Genomic DNA, 13,642 nt, shown 5'->3' on the forward strand with positions numbered 1-13,642 from the left:
AAACCTAGTCCTGCTCCTGAAGGGAAACACTGGAAATTCCCAGTGCTGAGGTCAGGAAGCACTCTGATGCACAAGCCAGGGAAAATAATACTAAAACCTCTATTAGAGACAGCAGAAAAAGAATTCCGTGTTGAATTAAATTCTAAAATACAAGAAAAATCAGCAAACATGAAACCTCACTAACTATCATTATGTAATGAAACCTTTTAAAGTTTGCTGAAATTGCTTTTGCTGGCATCTTACTTTCCCAAGTCAGACAAATCCTTCCCTGCTGCTCCCAAATTTCCAGATAAGATTCATTGGGTTACAACTTTGTTTTCTGGCTCAGCTTTCTCCTTTCTCACTAGCTGATTATTTAAGAGCAAAATAAATAATGAGGCGATTACTCTGACATGTGTCTCAAGGGAAGCTGACACTAAAAGCTGCACACGTTCACAGACAGCCGAGATCTCCCGTGCCAAAGATGTCAACGGGAGCGAGAGCGGAAAAAATGAACCTGACTTTGCAAAAAGCATAACATCTAAACCCAAATGATTAAAGTGTACTACAGTGATTCCATAGGAACTTGTCCTCAATTCTGATTGCAGCCTGCTCAAATGAAGGGTAAGAGCTAAGCCAAGCAGGGGAGCTGTGGCTTCCCAGCCCTGGCATGGCATGGAGCTGTGTCCCTGAAGCTCCAGCTCCCAGCAGGAACAGGTGGAGCAGAGCTCCTGTTCCTTCTCCACAAGCCCAAGGGCAGCAGGACCTGGTGGGTGCTCTCATTCACCTTTCCACAGGAAAGGGCTGGGGAAGAAGCTCTTCACTAAGTCCACATTGTGCACAACTAAGTATTTCTCAATTTTTGTCTCCCTGAGATGCAACAGTATAATGAGAAAGAACTTCCTTGAAGAACTCTAGAGAACATTTGTAGAGGTTGGGTTTTTTCCTCCTCAGCTGTCTCTCACACTGAGGAAAGAAACCCCACATGCTGACAAGCTGTGCTGCACACAGAGCAGCTGGAAGCACTGCTCTTAATTATGCTACTTTCATATCACAGTTACCATAATCTGGTTTTGTATGTAAATATATATCAAGAGACACAGAAGTATTTAATCTTTTTAAAAAATAAGTGAATTTCAGAGAACTAAACGGGAATTACAGATTTCTACCCATCAGGAACAGCCATTACTGATTCTGTATGCACACCATAAGTTACAATTAAACCTATGTAAAGCCTCCTTCCTCTGCTTCAACACCACCACACTCAGCCTGGCTAACTTAATTACAGTGTATAAACCAAACGAGTCACGAAAATGTACAGAACTCCTGAAAACCACAGCTAAACTCCAGCATGTTTTTTTAAAAAAAACCCTGAAAGTACTCAAATATTGTATCAGTAAAAGATGTGAGCCTTGCAACAACTTTCAAGCCCAAGTAACATACCCTACTGGACATATGAACAAGCAGTGTATTTTTCTCTTTTGAAAGACATAGAAAACCACTTTACAAACAGCAACCCTGTGCTTCCACGGCTCCTCAGTTCACAGTGAAAACCCCTGGAATGCCCAAATGGTCTAATGGACAGAGCACTAGAGCAGAACTCAGAATTGAATTCTGTTATTAATTCTATTGCTAGCACTTTCAACAACTTGAGGGATGTTATTTTCCTGAGGAATTGGAGGAAAACATCCCCATTTCTTTTATAAAGCACTTTGAGATCAACTGATTAAGCAGTTCAAGGTAGTGTTAGAACACAGAATGAGCACTCCAATAAAACAGCTGAAGTGCCCATTTTATGGACCCAAAAAAGTTATCTTTGCACAAAAATTACCCCAAGGCTGCAGTGACAAAACATCTGGAACCAGCACAGCACCAACTGATCAGCTTTGGGGAGTCACTCTATGAAATTACACCTGTGGAACATTTATTTGCAGCACGAGAACCACGGCACAATTTGCTTTTCCTAGTTCAAGGAAGTGTCTCATACACAACAACAGCAGCTACGTATCCTCAGGATCCTCGCTTGGCCCTACACTGTCCAAAAGCTCCAGCCCAGCCAGGTGGGCAGAGCCCAGGTAACACATTTTCACGTGGCTACTGAGGTTCTTCTGGGTGCCGAAGCCCTTCCCACAGCAGAGACAGACAAAGGCGCGCTCGCTCGAGTGCACGGACAGAAGGTGCCGGTCTAAGTCTGTCTTGTCACGAAACAGCTTGGCACAGTTAGGACACTGCATCTTCTTACAGTGGAAGTGGATGGTCTTCTCGTGCCGATCCATGTTGGATTTCAGAGTGAAGCTGGCCGGGCACTTGGGGCACTGGAAGCGGCCGAGCTGGCCGGCAGCGGCGCCGTCGGCGAGGCCGGGCCGGGAGCAGTCGAGCACGTCGAGCGGGAGGAGCATGGAGAAGGCGTGCTCGTGGATGTGCTCCTTCAGCTCCTCAGCACACTGGAACACCCTCCTGCAGAAGCCACAGGTCAGCCTCTTGGCCAGGGCCGAGTCCAGCAAGGTCCCACTGGCGGTGACGTCTGTGTCCTCTGATCTCGGGAAACTCAAATCTGAAACGGGACCGCGGGTACACACGCACGGATCAGCCTCTTCTGGTATAAAATAACGACAGTTTAAAGATGTATTTTTCTCTCTGCTTACCTGAGTCAGAGTTATCAAACTGCCAAAGCGCCAGCAATCCATCAAAGGCAGCCTGCAAAGGAAAAGCACAGGGAAGTTAGGGCAGGCATTTACAAGAAGCTGTCCTGTAGGCAGAGCTGTGACTCCCATCGCTGTCACTGCCTTCATCCCTTCTCTAAGGGAGGCTCAGTCGCTTAACCTGACAATTCAAAGTGCCTTTACAAAGCTTTCACTGCCAGAGCAGTGAACTGGGCCTTTATCTTGCCTCAAAACACCTTATCATTTGGTGTTTTGAAGACAGTAATCAACACCTCTGTTTAAGTCACAGATAACTACTCAGTATCCAGTCTCACTAAGCATCTGTAGCTCCCACTCAGGCCAGTGGGAAACGCTGGACTGGATATTTTTAGTTGATACAACGGAACTGGAAAATTCTCCCTTAGCCCTCCACAGGTACTTTTCCACATAGGAGAGCCTGTAGAACACAAACACCTTCTGCACAGTTCCCCTTCTGCAATGCCCTCTGGCACTGCTGATGCAAATTCCAAATAAAAGCTGATTTTATCTTTTTTTTCCCCCTATAAATCTCCTGCGATATGCCAGCGTGTGGCAGATGGCAGCCCTGTATGAGGCACAGGCGTGCTGCAGCCCCGGCAGGTCTGTGCAGACCAGCTCACTTTGCTCTACGGGGATGGCAAAGCAAAACCTGTGTTTTCCACCCATTTGTTTAATAGAGTATCGTTCAAAAATATTAAGAACAAGAAATGCTGCAGAAAGCTATGGATTTTAGGTCAAACTTCTCACTTCTGTAATAGAGAGAGACAGCCCACTTCTGACTGAATTTATACAGCTACAAGAAACCCAAATGCCCAACACCAGAAGTGAGCAATGGGTAGCTGAGGTCTCATGCCATTATTACATGCTAGTGTGCAATGTTGTGCACATGAAGGGATTTACAATAAAAAAGGCATTCATATTTAAAAAACCCCAGAGGTTTTTGAACAGAAATTCTGCTGAGGTAAGACAGAAAGACTAAAATTGGGACAGCACCAGTCCTGACCCTCAACAGACTTCTAGTTTTAAAACAACCTGTATTTTTTCCAAAAAAAGCTCACAGATTAAAGGATAAGGTATTAGATCTTTCAAAATACTCCTAACTGGGGAAGATTTGATCAAACAGACACCTCTGCACTTCAAGTTCTTTGTATTCCTCCCTCCCCCCTGGATCTTACCTGGGTTGAGGAAGGCATCTCTCCTTTTATCCCCGTTTCTGGTGACATTTCACCAGAAGAGCAGATCCTGGTGGGGCTCTGAGTGGCAAGGTGTGCTGAAGGCAGCGGGGGAGATGGTGCTTCCAGTTTGCCATCACTTTCACCCCTTGAAGGATTCGAGCTGGTGCCAGGCCCTGGGGAACACAGGAAACGAATCTCACCCACGTGAACGAGCACCAGCTGGTGGCTTTAAAAACGGCCTCGCAAAGGCAGCGCCCCAGCACTCGCAGCTCATCTTCTGTCAGTGGGAGGGAATGCAGCAGGACAGGGATGCCAGGCTTTTGGTCTTTCTGGTTGAAGGGTTGGGGTTTTTTTGTTTTTTTTTTTTAAAGCAGCCTCCCCACCCAAATGTCTGTGTGTACTGGAGTGACGTTGCAGGGCTCGGTCACTACAGAGTCCGTCAGGAGAAAGAAGCACAATGCAGCACCAATATCCACGTTTCTCTTGGAGAAGCACCATTCTGAACTCATACACTTCCACCTTTAAGGAAACTTCAAACTTCATTCCACTAGCTTTCTTGAATTTTATGCCACAGGTTCAGATCTCAAGATCTGTCCATGGTGTTTTATTTAATATCAGGCTGTCAGTATTGATCTCAAAGTGCTTTACAAAAGATGGAAAAAAGGATTCCTGTCACTCTATATTTAGCAAGGATGGAGGTTCAAATATTTGTACAAAACTGTTTGATTATACCTGACAGTCATTACAGTCTAAAAATCTCCTATAATTCAAAAGGAAAACATGCCGTGTCCGGCCCTCGCCTACACTGTAGCAACAGCCAAATGGAAAACAATATTCCAGAAACTGCCCTGAGAATCAATGACAAGGCTAAATACAAATAAAGACTGTGTTACCAATATCACTGTACATTACAAATTATTATACAAACTTTAGCACATGCCTTGACTGAATATTGGAATGACATACGGAGGAGGTTGTTCTTTTTGAAATGCAAGGCGGCAAAACCAGAAGCAAATATGACATAAAATAAACAAATTCATATTTAAAGCACTCTATGCCCTAAAGGCTTTTTCATTTCCAGCAAAAAAGAGTCTGATGGAAACCTTCAGGGATATAAAAAAAACACTTTTTAATGCAGCTACAAATAACAAGTCACAGTTTATACTGTGTCCGAATACAATGCGCTGTGATCTGGGTGACAACAAAGCACTCGAGTGAAACCACACCAAGGTTTCAAAATGTGAACAATCCCAAACCCTACTTTTTTATCAGCTATCAAAGGAAATTCTGCTCTTGTGCCACAAGCTGGATGTTTGATTTGCTTTCCTCTGCTTTGATCACAGATCGATATCTTTCCCAACTGGGTTAACGCTGGGATAACAATGCTCCAAGGTTTCCTTCAGGTGCTGCTCATCTGTTGCTGTTGTCATTTTAATGCAGGACAACAAAATGCCAGAAATGCAAGACAGGAAAAGTTCAGAGGAAAAATGGAATTTATCAGTATTTCCTGTTAGGAACTGTTACCAGGAATCCAGCTCTACAGGTCCATAGCAGAATTCCTGCCTAGACAGACACAGGTTCTTTTTTTACCCTTGAACATCCCAAACCGATTCAAACTGCCCCAAAGGCATCTCTGGGTTACACTTCTTTGAACTAATGGTATTTTAGCACACAATAAAGATAAACCAGTGGGGCCTGGCTTGATGAACTCTTTATTTGCTAGAATTCTTCCCAGAGTTTCACAGGTTCCAAAAAAAAACCTCTGCATTTAAAGCAAAACCTAAGGCAAATGAACAAGCAATGAAATAAAGCATTGAGAAGCAATAAACTATCATCCAAGGTATACAAACACACAAAGATGTACAACACCACAAAGATGAGTTTTCAAACAATAGTCAGTATTTATTTGGTTTCAACAACTGCAAGTAACACAAGAAGAGAGAAACCCACATCAATGACCCACACTTTGTACACAAAAACACAGATTTATGTCCATTCTGACTTGTAGTGTGAGAAACTTTTTTCCCTCCTAAACTTGTACGAAAATTAATTTTAAGCAAAAGTATTTTAACTTCTAACTCAGAAATCAAAACCACCTTCCTTCAGTCAGCTCTGCACACAGAAAATGAAGCAGGGGTTTAGCAATATTTGTGTGAATACAGAATTCTTGTGACAGCTGGACAGTAAAATATTGTGGAAAGGAGAAAGACGAAGTTATTATATCTCATTTAAAATTGCATCCATTCTCCCCTAAATCTTCTTTTACCATGTACGAAAATTCCACACCAAACTGAATACCTTTAACTTCTTCCTGGGAAAGTTAACCACTGTGTAAAATGTATTTCTTAACATCCAGTGCAAGGATAAATTATTTGCTCCAATATACCACTAACTAAAAATAACCTATTAGCTGGTTTGCCCAAAAGAAAAGGGCTCTGTGTACCACGTAATCACTTGGACTGGAAGCTTCATAGGAATTGCTTCTATGCCACAGGGTAAACAGGAAAAGCCAAACTTAGACATATAAAAAAGCCTTCAAATGTGCTATTCTGAAATGTGGAAGTCGCCCTTTAAGGGAGTCGTCCCCCCACGTCGATCTGAAAGTTTTCTTTTTCTTTTTAATGAGAAAACAAGGGTGTAAACTAACCACCTCATTTTCTGATGCAAATTAAAATTCTCCTTCTCTTGATTATACTTGGCAAGACCATCTCAAAACATTCGACTGAAGCCTTTGAGACTCCTGGCCGTGTGATGTAACCGTGTGGAACAATGCTACCAAAGTTCAGGCTCATAAATGAAATAAGACACATTATTAAACCAAGGAGCTCTGCAGAGCAGCTCTGCTGGAGTGGAAATCACAGAACAACCACCTGCTTTTGGAGACAAACCAGGAATACATGGCAAGACCAGGAAAACTCTCATGATGCCTTATCAGAAAGGCACCCCCAGCAACAACCCAGGCAGGTTCAGTAACCAACAGTTCCCCAGACGGCCTCGGTGTTACCCATGAGTAATTCACACATTTTTTTCTGCAAAACCTGCGTGTTCCAGGTTTCTGAGCAGCATATGAACAATGTCAATCTTGATCACACATCATGAACATCAAACTCTCCCTTCAGCTGCAGGTTATCTGGCAACTGTGCTACCCAAATGGCAAGATATTTAAGTTTTCCCTTCTGATTTTAAATGAGTTTGAACTGGTTAACTTCAGAAGTTCACCATAGTGATATAACACCCCCACACACACATTCTGGGCTTCATTTTCCACCAGCAGAATGTCAAGTTCATACCTCATATGACCATATAATGAATTAGTTAAAAAGAGCACGTAGTAAAATAAAAACCTTGGGATATCCTCTAATTTCTAAAACGGGAAGAATTATGTGGAAGAGCAAGTGAAAACTTTTAATGTGTGCAGTAACTTGGAGAGTAATATCCCCTTTAGAAATAGCTCATCCAAATTTTAAACATGTTTAACACCCTCTTTGCATCTGTCCACCTCCATTAAGTCTTTTTTCCTCCAGAAAGAAAAACAAAACAAAATCTGAATACTGCTCCTTGAGGCAGTTATGTACTGCAATGCTTTGTAAGAGAAGATAATCCAGTGATAGCAGCCAAGATTAAAAAACACTTCACTTCTTTACAGTCAGAAGAGACTGATCACTTATAATCCCTGAAATTAGTGCATTTCTTTTCAAATCAAGACAGATGAAAACCGCTGGGTTTGGTTCTCTTGTTAAATTCAGTTTTTTTCACTGTGCTCCTACCTACTCCCCCCTCCTTTTTTTTTTTTTTTTTAAATATAACCCAGGAATTAAAATGACTCAACATCCTCAAATTGTTTTTGAAGAAAAATGTCAAAAAACACCTACAAAGCCAGCACCAACTTAGACTGTGCTTTTATATCTCCACAACCTTCTCACCACTTGCTTCACTGTCATTTTATACACTGAATATTCTCATCAAACTTGATGTCCTGTTGTATTCAGTAATGACCACTTAAAAGGGAATCGTATATCACAAGATCTTTTTCAAGTGATTAAAATAAATTGATACCTGTGAATCTGAATAAGATGAAAGAAAAATATGTCTCTTAACTCCTGGCTTCTATAAAAATCCTCTTACCAGGCCACAGCCACATCCCTGACTGCTGTGAGAGCTACAGACCAAGCAGGAAGTCTTCCTTTTGACTTGGGCATTTCGCTTTGCTTCCATAAAGATGAGATAATTGAAGCTCAGCTGAATGAAATCCAAGTAATAGTGAGAAGACTGGAAAATAAGGACCTCAAATACAGGCTGGACAGGACCTCCTGGGCCATGGCACCCTTCAGTGAGATATCAACTACCCCCCTTTTCTAAAAGTATCAAGCTTTATTTTAAACCCAGCTGGTCTCCTGCCTGCACCATGCCCATCCTCAAGCTCTGCTTCTCAGGTGGTTGGGCAATCTCTAATTTTTAACCCAGATTTATGACTGCTTCATACACATTTATCTTTACGTCAAGTGGTGTTTCAGTTTTTAAGTATAACCTAAAATCCTCCAACAAGGAGAAGGATGATGGATAGAGGGCAGCCCTGTCATTATTCCAATTTATCAAGACAGAAGATGAAATTGCTGATTTCACCTGTCAGGAGCCACAGACCCGAAGCCGTGGTGCATCCATCACCCGCGGTCGCGCACCGATCCAGGCTCCCACCCTCCCTGTGCCAGCTCAGGGCACTCTGCTCCCTGCACCCAAACCCTGCCACTGAACTGAGCCACATCTGTGCTGTTCCACTGCAACTGAGGGATTTTCAACCCTGGAGCCCAGTCTGAACCGTCTAAATCTGATTTAACTGGAGATCCTTCGGGAAGTGAGTTACTGTGAAAGAAACCAGAACACTGCACCAGCCATTCCCCACAGATATTTAAGCTACACAATAAGGTACAGAAACTTTAAGGCTTTTGGATTTTTTTAAAAACAATTCCATTGTTCAGACATGAGAAGTGAAAAGAGACACTAAGTCTGACACTGCATTGTGCAATTATTTCCCTCTGTCACACAGCTCCAGGGATCAGTTGGCCACTTGGATGGGGCTTGGAGCACCCTGGTCTAGTGGAAAGTGTCCCTGCCCATGGCAAGGGGCTGGAAAGAGATGATCTTCAAAGTGCCTTCCAACTCAAAGCATTCTGAGATTCTGTGATTCATTCTCTTATTCTATGGCCATTAAAGTTATCTATCTTTTCCCACTGAGGAAACTAAAAGAAAATAAAATAATAGATATCCTAAGTGAACTTTTCATTCTATTTACATAGCCAGTTTTCTCACCATAGATAAAGATAAACCTTTTCTTCTGGAAATTAATATGTAGTACTCAGAAAACTGTTGCTTGCTCTATTCTATTTCACAAATGATGTATCTTCTCAGAGTATTATTAAAATACAGCATTAATAATTTCTTTCTTTATGCACTAGAGAAACAGGCTGCAATGAAGAAAACACAAAAATAGGCTGAAAAACCAGCTGTCCACACCTAATGGTTTCACATCAGCTGTCTCCAACAGATCACCAGTAGAAAAACATTCATTTCCAGGTGCAAGTATAAGAAAATCAATAGCTGCTCACTACTTACAAGTCTAAAATTAAACTGCAAGAAATATAGATCATGCAATCTACAACACCCCAATTGTTTCTACAGACACAGGAGCAACATTCAAGCTGTTCAACATCAATCAAGTCTGGATTCAAAACCTTCCCCGTAATGACTCAAATACTTTGTATTTCGTTTCTAAGTGCCATCGTGTGAGATGAGAGAAACAGAAATTTGAGGGCAGGCACTACAGGCTGAATATTTTCTTCTATGACTTCAGCAGTTAACAACAAAGTTGGATCAGAATCAGACGAAAGTTTCCATATTTTATGGAAAGTGGGATTAAGCAGGACTTAAACCTGGATATAAACACACCAGCAGCAACAAACGAGGCGGTGACACGTATTTTCTTCTCACTAAAGATTTCCCCTAAAGCATCACTAAGAAATAAAAAAAAAAAAATAGAAAAAGCAGAAGGCGGCCAACTTACGGGAGAGCGAGTGCGTGCCTTTGGGGAGGTACTCGAAGAGCAGCGAGCTGTCCTCGCTCAGCATGTCGGCTTTCAGCGACAGCAAACTGTTCTTACTCATCAGAGCCGCGCGCAGGTTGGCCACGGTGGCGGCCTGCAGCGCATCCTCCTTGTCCGGAGTCAGGGGCTGGTGGATGTAGCTGGACTCCCCTCCCAGCAGCGCTTCCTCCACGTTGGTGTAGGGCTCCGGCCGCTCCACCCTGCTGTCCGAGCTGCTGGGCTCCGTCCCGGCCGCATCAGCGCCTGCAGCGGGGGAGATACTGTCAGAGACACAGAGAACCGCCGGGACAGGCCCGCCCTGCTGCGGGTCCGCCAAACAGCACCAGCAATGCAGCAACGCTGGCTTTGGCTTTGCTTTTCACGTGGGAGTGCTGCTCTCACCCCCTTTTCCTGCCCTCACCCCCTTTTCCTGCCCTCACCCCCTTTTCCTGCCCTCATCCCCCTTTTCCTGCCCTCACCCCCTTTTCCTGCCCTCACCCCCTTTTCCTGCCCTCATCCCCCCTTTTCCTTACTTCATCCCCCCTTTTCCTGCCCTCATCCCCCCTTTTCCTGCCCCACAGCTGGGGGTTCTGTTTTTCCAGCCCCTTCCCTCCTGCCCCACCAACTGGGCTTCAGCTCAGTGCCACATGCTATGAAGGCAGGGCAGAGGATGTGTATTTTACCCACAGCCTGGATAAGACTATTTATTTATCTTAAACTAAGATTTCAGGATAATTTGCTAGTACTGAAATTACATTTAAAGGTTTAAGTTCTGTTTTCTCCCTAATTTTACACTCCAGTTAGCCCAAATTTTCACTCTTTGTTTCTTTCCCATGATGAAGGTTTTGAGAAACCCAGTAATAAACAGCCTTTAATAGTGGGGTGCTGAGTATAAATCCCTTGGGGTCACTTCTCTAAAAAATACACAGCAACCATTGGTTCCCAGCATATCTCACAGGGTGGGTTTTAATACAGAAATGTTACAGTTGAAAAAAACCCAAAAAAACCGAATCAGCCACTTCACAACATGTAACTACAAAGAAACTGTATAAAAAAAATAACATATTAGTAACAAATATATCAATTACTGAACCCAAACAAAACCAAAAAAGCTACAATAAAGCAAACTCCTTCCTGTGAAAACATAGCTTATCTTTGGATTTTTGGGGAAGTCTAATTGAAGAACCTCCTTTGTTTGGACTTTGACTCTCTTATCAGCTTAAATAATTTATGTATTTTTATGTAAAGGAAAATTACTCTCAGACTCCGCTCTATTCTTCACATGAAACAACAAAAATTACACACAAAAAGGGCTGTTAGCCCATTTGAGAAGTGCATAAAACAAATTGCAATTACCTACTCCCCAGTCTGCAGCAGCAAACACAGCTGACACACTCAAAGCCCAGCTGAGCACCTGGCAAACGGAGCTGAAGCTTCCCGACAAACTTATGCCTTTGTGGCATTTCTCCTATCAATGTAGAGGGGAAAAAAAATCTATATCCAAAGAGAGGGCACAGATAATGAGCTATCAGATGGAGAAAGAAGCTGTTTTGGAGATCCTGAATATTTTATTGCCTCCTAGTTTAAAAGAGATTTAAATCTACTTAATGCAAGAGGGAACTATTAGAGCTCAAACCAGTGGTAGGACACTTACAAAATTAATACCTGCTGCTTTCATAAATTCACTTTGCGCTCTTCAGGGCAAGGAATTCAGGTGCTGTCCACACACAGCACTGCAATAAATTCACTCCTGTACAGAAGCTCAGGAGAAGGGAGGAGGCAGTGGGACAAACCAGCCCTTGGTTTCCACAGCTTCAAACCAGGGCAAGGCATTAATCTGCAGAGCCTTATTAAAAAATGCTAATGAGGACACTGGTACTGTGCCCACCTCCTGTAACCTGGAAAACAGCTGAAGGAAGATCATTATTTTTATCTCCATTTCACAGGTGGTGGCTGCCAGAGAAAGACGTGGGGACTCGCTCAAGGTGCCCAGCCTGTGGAGCCAGGAGCAGCCAGCAAATTTCCCAGTCCCAGCTCAGGGCATATCAGATTCCAGAACATGTTCAGATTGGTTCTACTAAGCTGCACTGTTCTGCTAGTACATCCTACTGCTGAAGTTGTTCCTTTAAAAAACAAACAGCCTCAAAGCAAACAATAAGGAAAAAGCAATCACAGGCAGAGTGCTCCCACACCCTGGAGATGCAGGGAATGCCCAAGGCTGGGGGCTACAAACACAGTAGGAAGTTCATAAATGTGAACTACCAGAGATGCTTTCTGTTTAAAACAAACCATTTTCCCTCCTCCATCTGTGTTTTGCTTGTATAATTTCATATTATCAGTTTTATTAAATCTTAGCCAAGCAGAAGAATTCAAATGCTTTGAATTTTTATGTATTTTGTCATCCCTCCGTCAGAGGCTCACAGGATATCCACTTTTCTAGATGATAATGAAGGTTTTTTAAAAACAAGCCAGCATGTCTACATAAAGGAAAACTACAAGACAGTAAAAACCAGCAGCTGTTAAAAAAAGTGGTGAAGGAAGCAAATGAAAGTTTAGCCCATTAAACTGGTAAGGTAACAGAGAGCTGCATCACATCAAAGCCACAATAATACCACTGTCCCACTGCCTACATGGGGAATCACAGCACATAACTCAGGCCAGAAAGGGTGTTTGCCCACAAAACTGCATTCCCAAGTAACCAGGCAGGCAGGGAATCACCTTGTGCTTTCTGCACTCCTTTTCAGAGCCTGGTACAGCTGCTGATTGACAGTTGCCAGAATTGGCTGCTGCCCGCTGCACATAAACACTAATTGCTAAAACACACACAGATTAATTGTAACCACAACAAGACATTAAACGTTCCTCAAAAGCCAAGATTAGAGACAGACAGTGAAATAGATGCTTCAGAGCTTCCAGTATTTATAGCTGATGTAATCTAATCAAACACACATTATGGCAAAATAAATATCCACTTAGTCACATAAGTACTAAAATACTCTCAGCACACCAAAACCCAAAAAAATGCACCAAGTTCCTCTCCACAGCGCCTCCAAAACCACTTCTCTTTTCTCTAGAATGCAGCTCCTTTTAACAAGATTTAGCCAAAGAATTATATGAATCGAAAGCATCCGTCACTTCCCAGTAATCCAAACTGTTTACTACAGCGCTTCAGCCCCGTGTAAACCAGGCTTTAGTCAATGAGCTTCTATTCTGCAATTATTCACTGCCACGGGCCCCAGAGCTCCATCCCAGCCCTCCAGAGCTCGTTTTTCACCCTGCTGGGACGGCCCCTGCAACTGCAGAGCTCCACACGCAGGAAATCCCGAGCTAAACACGGGATTAATGCTGCTCGGAAAACTGAGCTCATTAGTCTCTTTAGCAAATCATTATTTTGCAGTTATTCTATTACACCAGCCTACTTTCCAAAACACAGAAGCTTTAGAAAAGCTTTCTTAAATTTGTTGACTTGGGTGAATATTTTATTGTTAGCTTTTATTGTCAAATAAAACACAGAGCCTATTTTTTGACAATTTTGGCAACAGTACTTCCATACAATTCTGAAAACAACAGTAAAGTTCTTACCTACACACGAAGCATCACATAACAGGGATAAAAGGACTGCAAGCACCTTCTCACAGAGGTCACCCATCCCAGCTGAGCTCAAAACACACTTCATTCCCAGCCACACAGACCAGGCAGGCTTTAACAGATCCATGAAGAGGAATAAACCT

At 42.8% G+C, this 13,642-nt stretch overlaps 1 protein-coding gene across 8 annotated transcripts in view; it reads right to left on the minus strand.

Moving 5' to 3' along the window:
• The window catches only part of ZBTB46 (zinc finger and BTB domain containing 46), a 47,767-nt gene that overhangs the window by 6,374 nt on the left and 27,751 nt on the right, over positions 1-13,642 (minus strand). For 7 of the 8 annotated variants that reach the window (XM_053992828.1, XM_053992825.1, XM_053992827.1 and 4 more), the window contains 4 exons: positions 9,894-10,175; positions 3,836-4,008; positions 2,625-2,676; positions 2,222-2,533 (listed from right to left, as the gene is read on the minus strand). In XM_053992828.1, the coding sequence (XP_053848803.1) occupies positions 2,222-2,533; positions 2,625-2,676; positions 3,836-4,008; positions 9,894-10,175 (819 nt within the window). The remainder of the gene's footprint in view (positions 1-2,221; positions 2,534-2,624; positions 2,677-3,835; positions 4,009-9,893; positions 10,176-13,642) is intronic. The other variant, XM_053992831.1, reaches the window with a different exon arrangement.

Source organism: Vidua macroura, chromosome 17, assembly GCF_024509145.1.
Source record: "Vidua macroura isolate BioBank_ID:100142 chromosome 17, ASM2450914v1, whole genome shotgun sequence".
Lineage (NCBI taxonomy): Eukaryota > Metazoa > Chordata > Aves > Passeriformes > Viduidae > Vidua > Vidua macroura.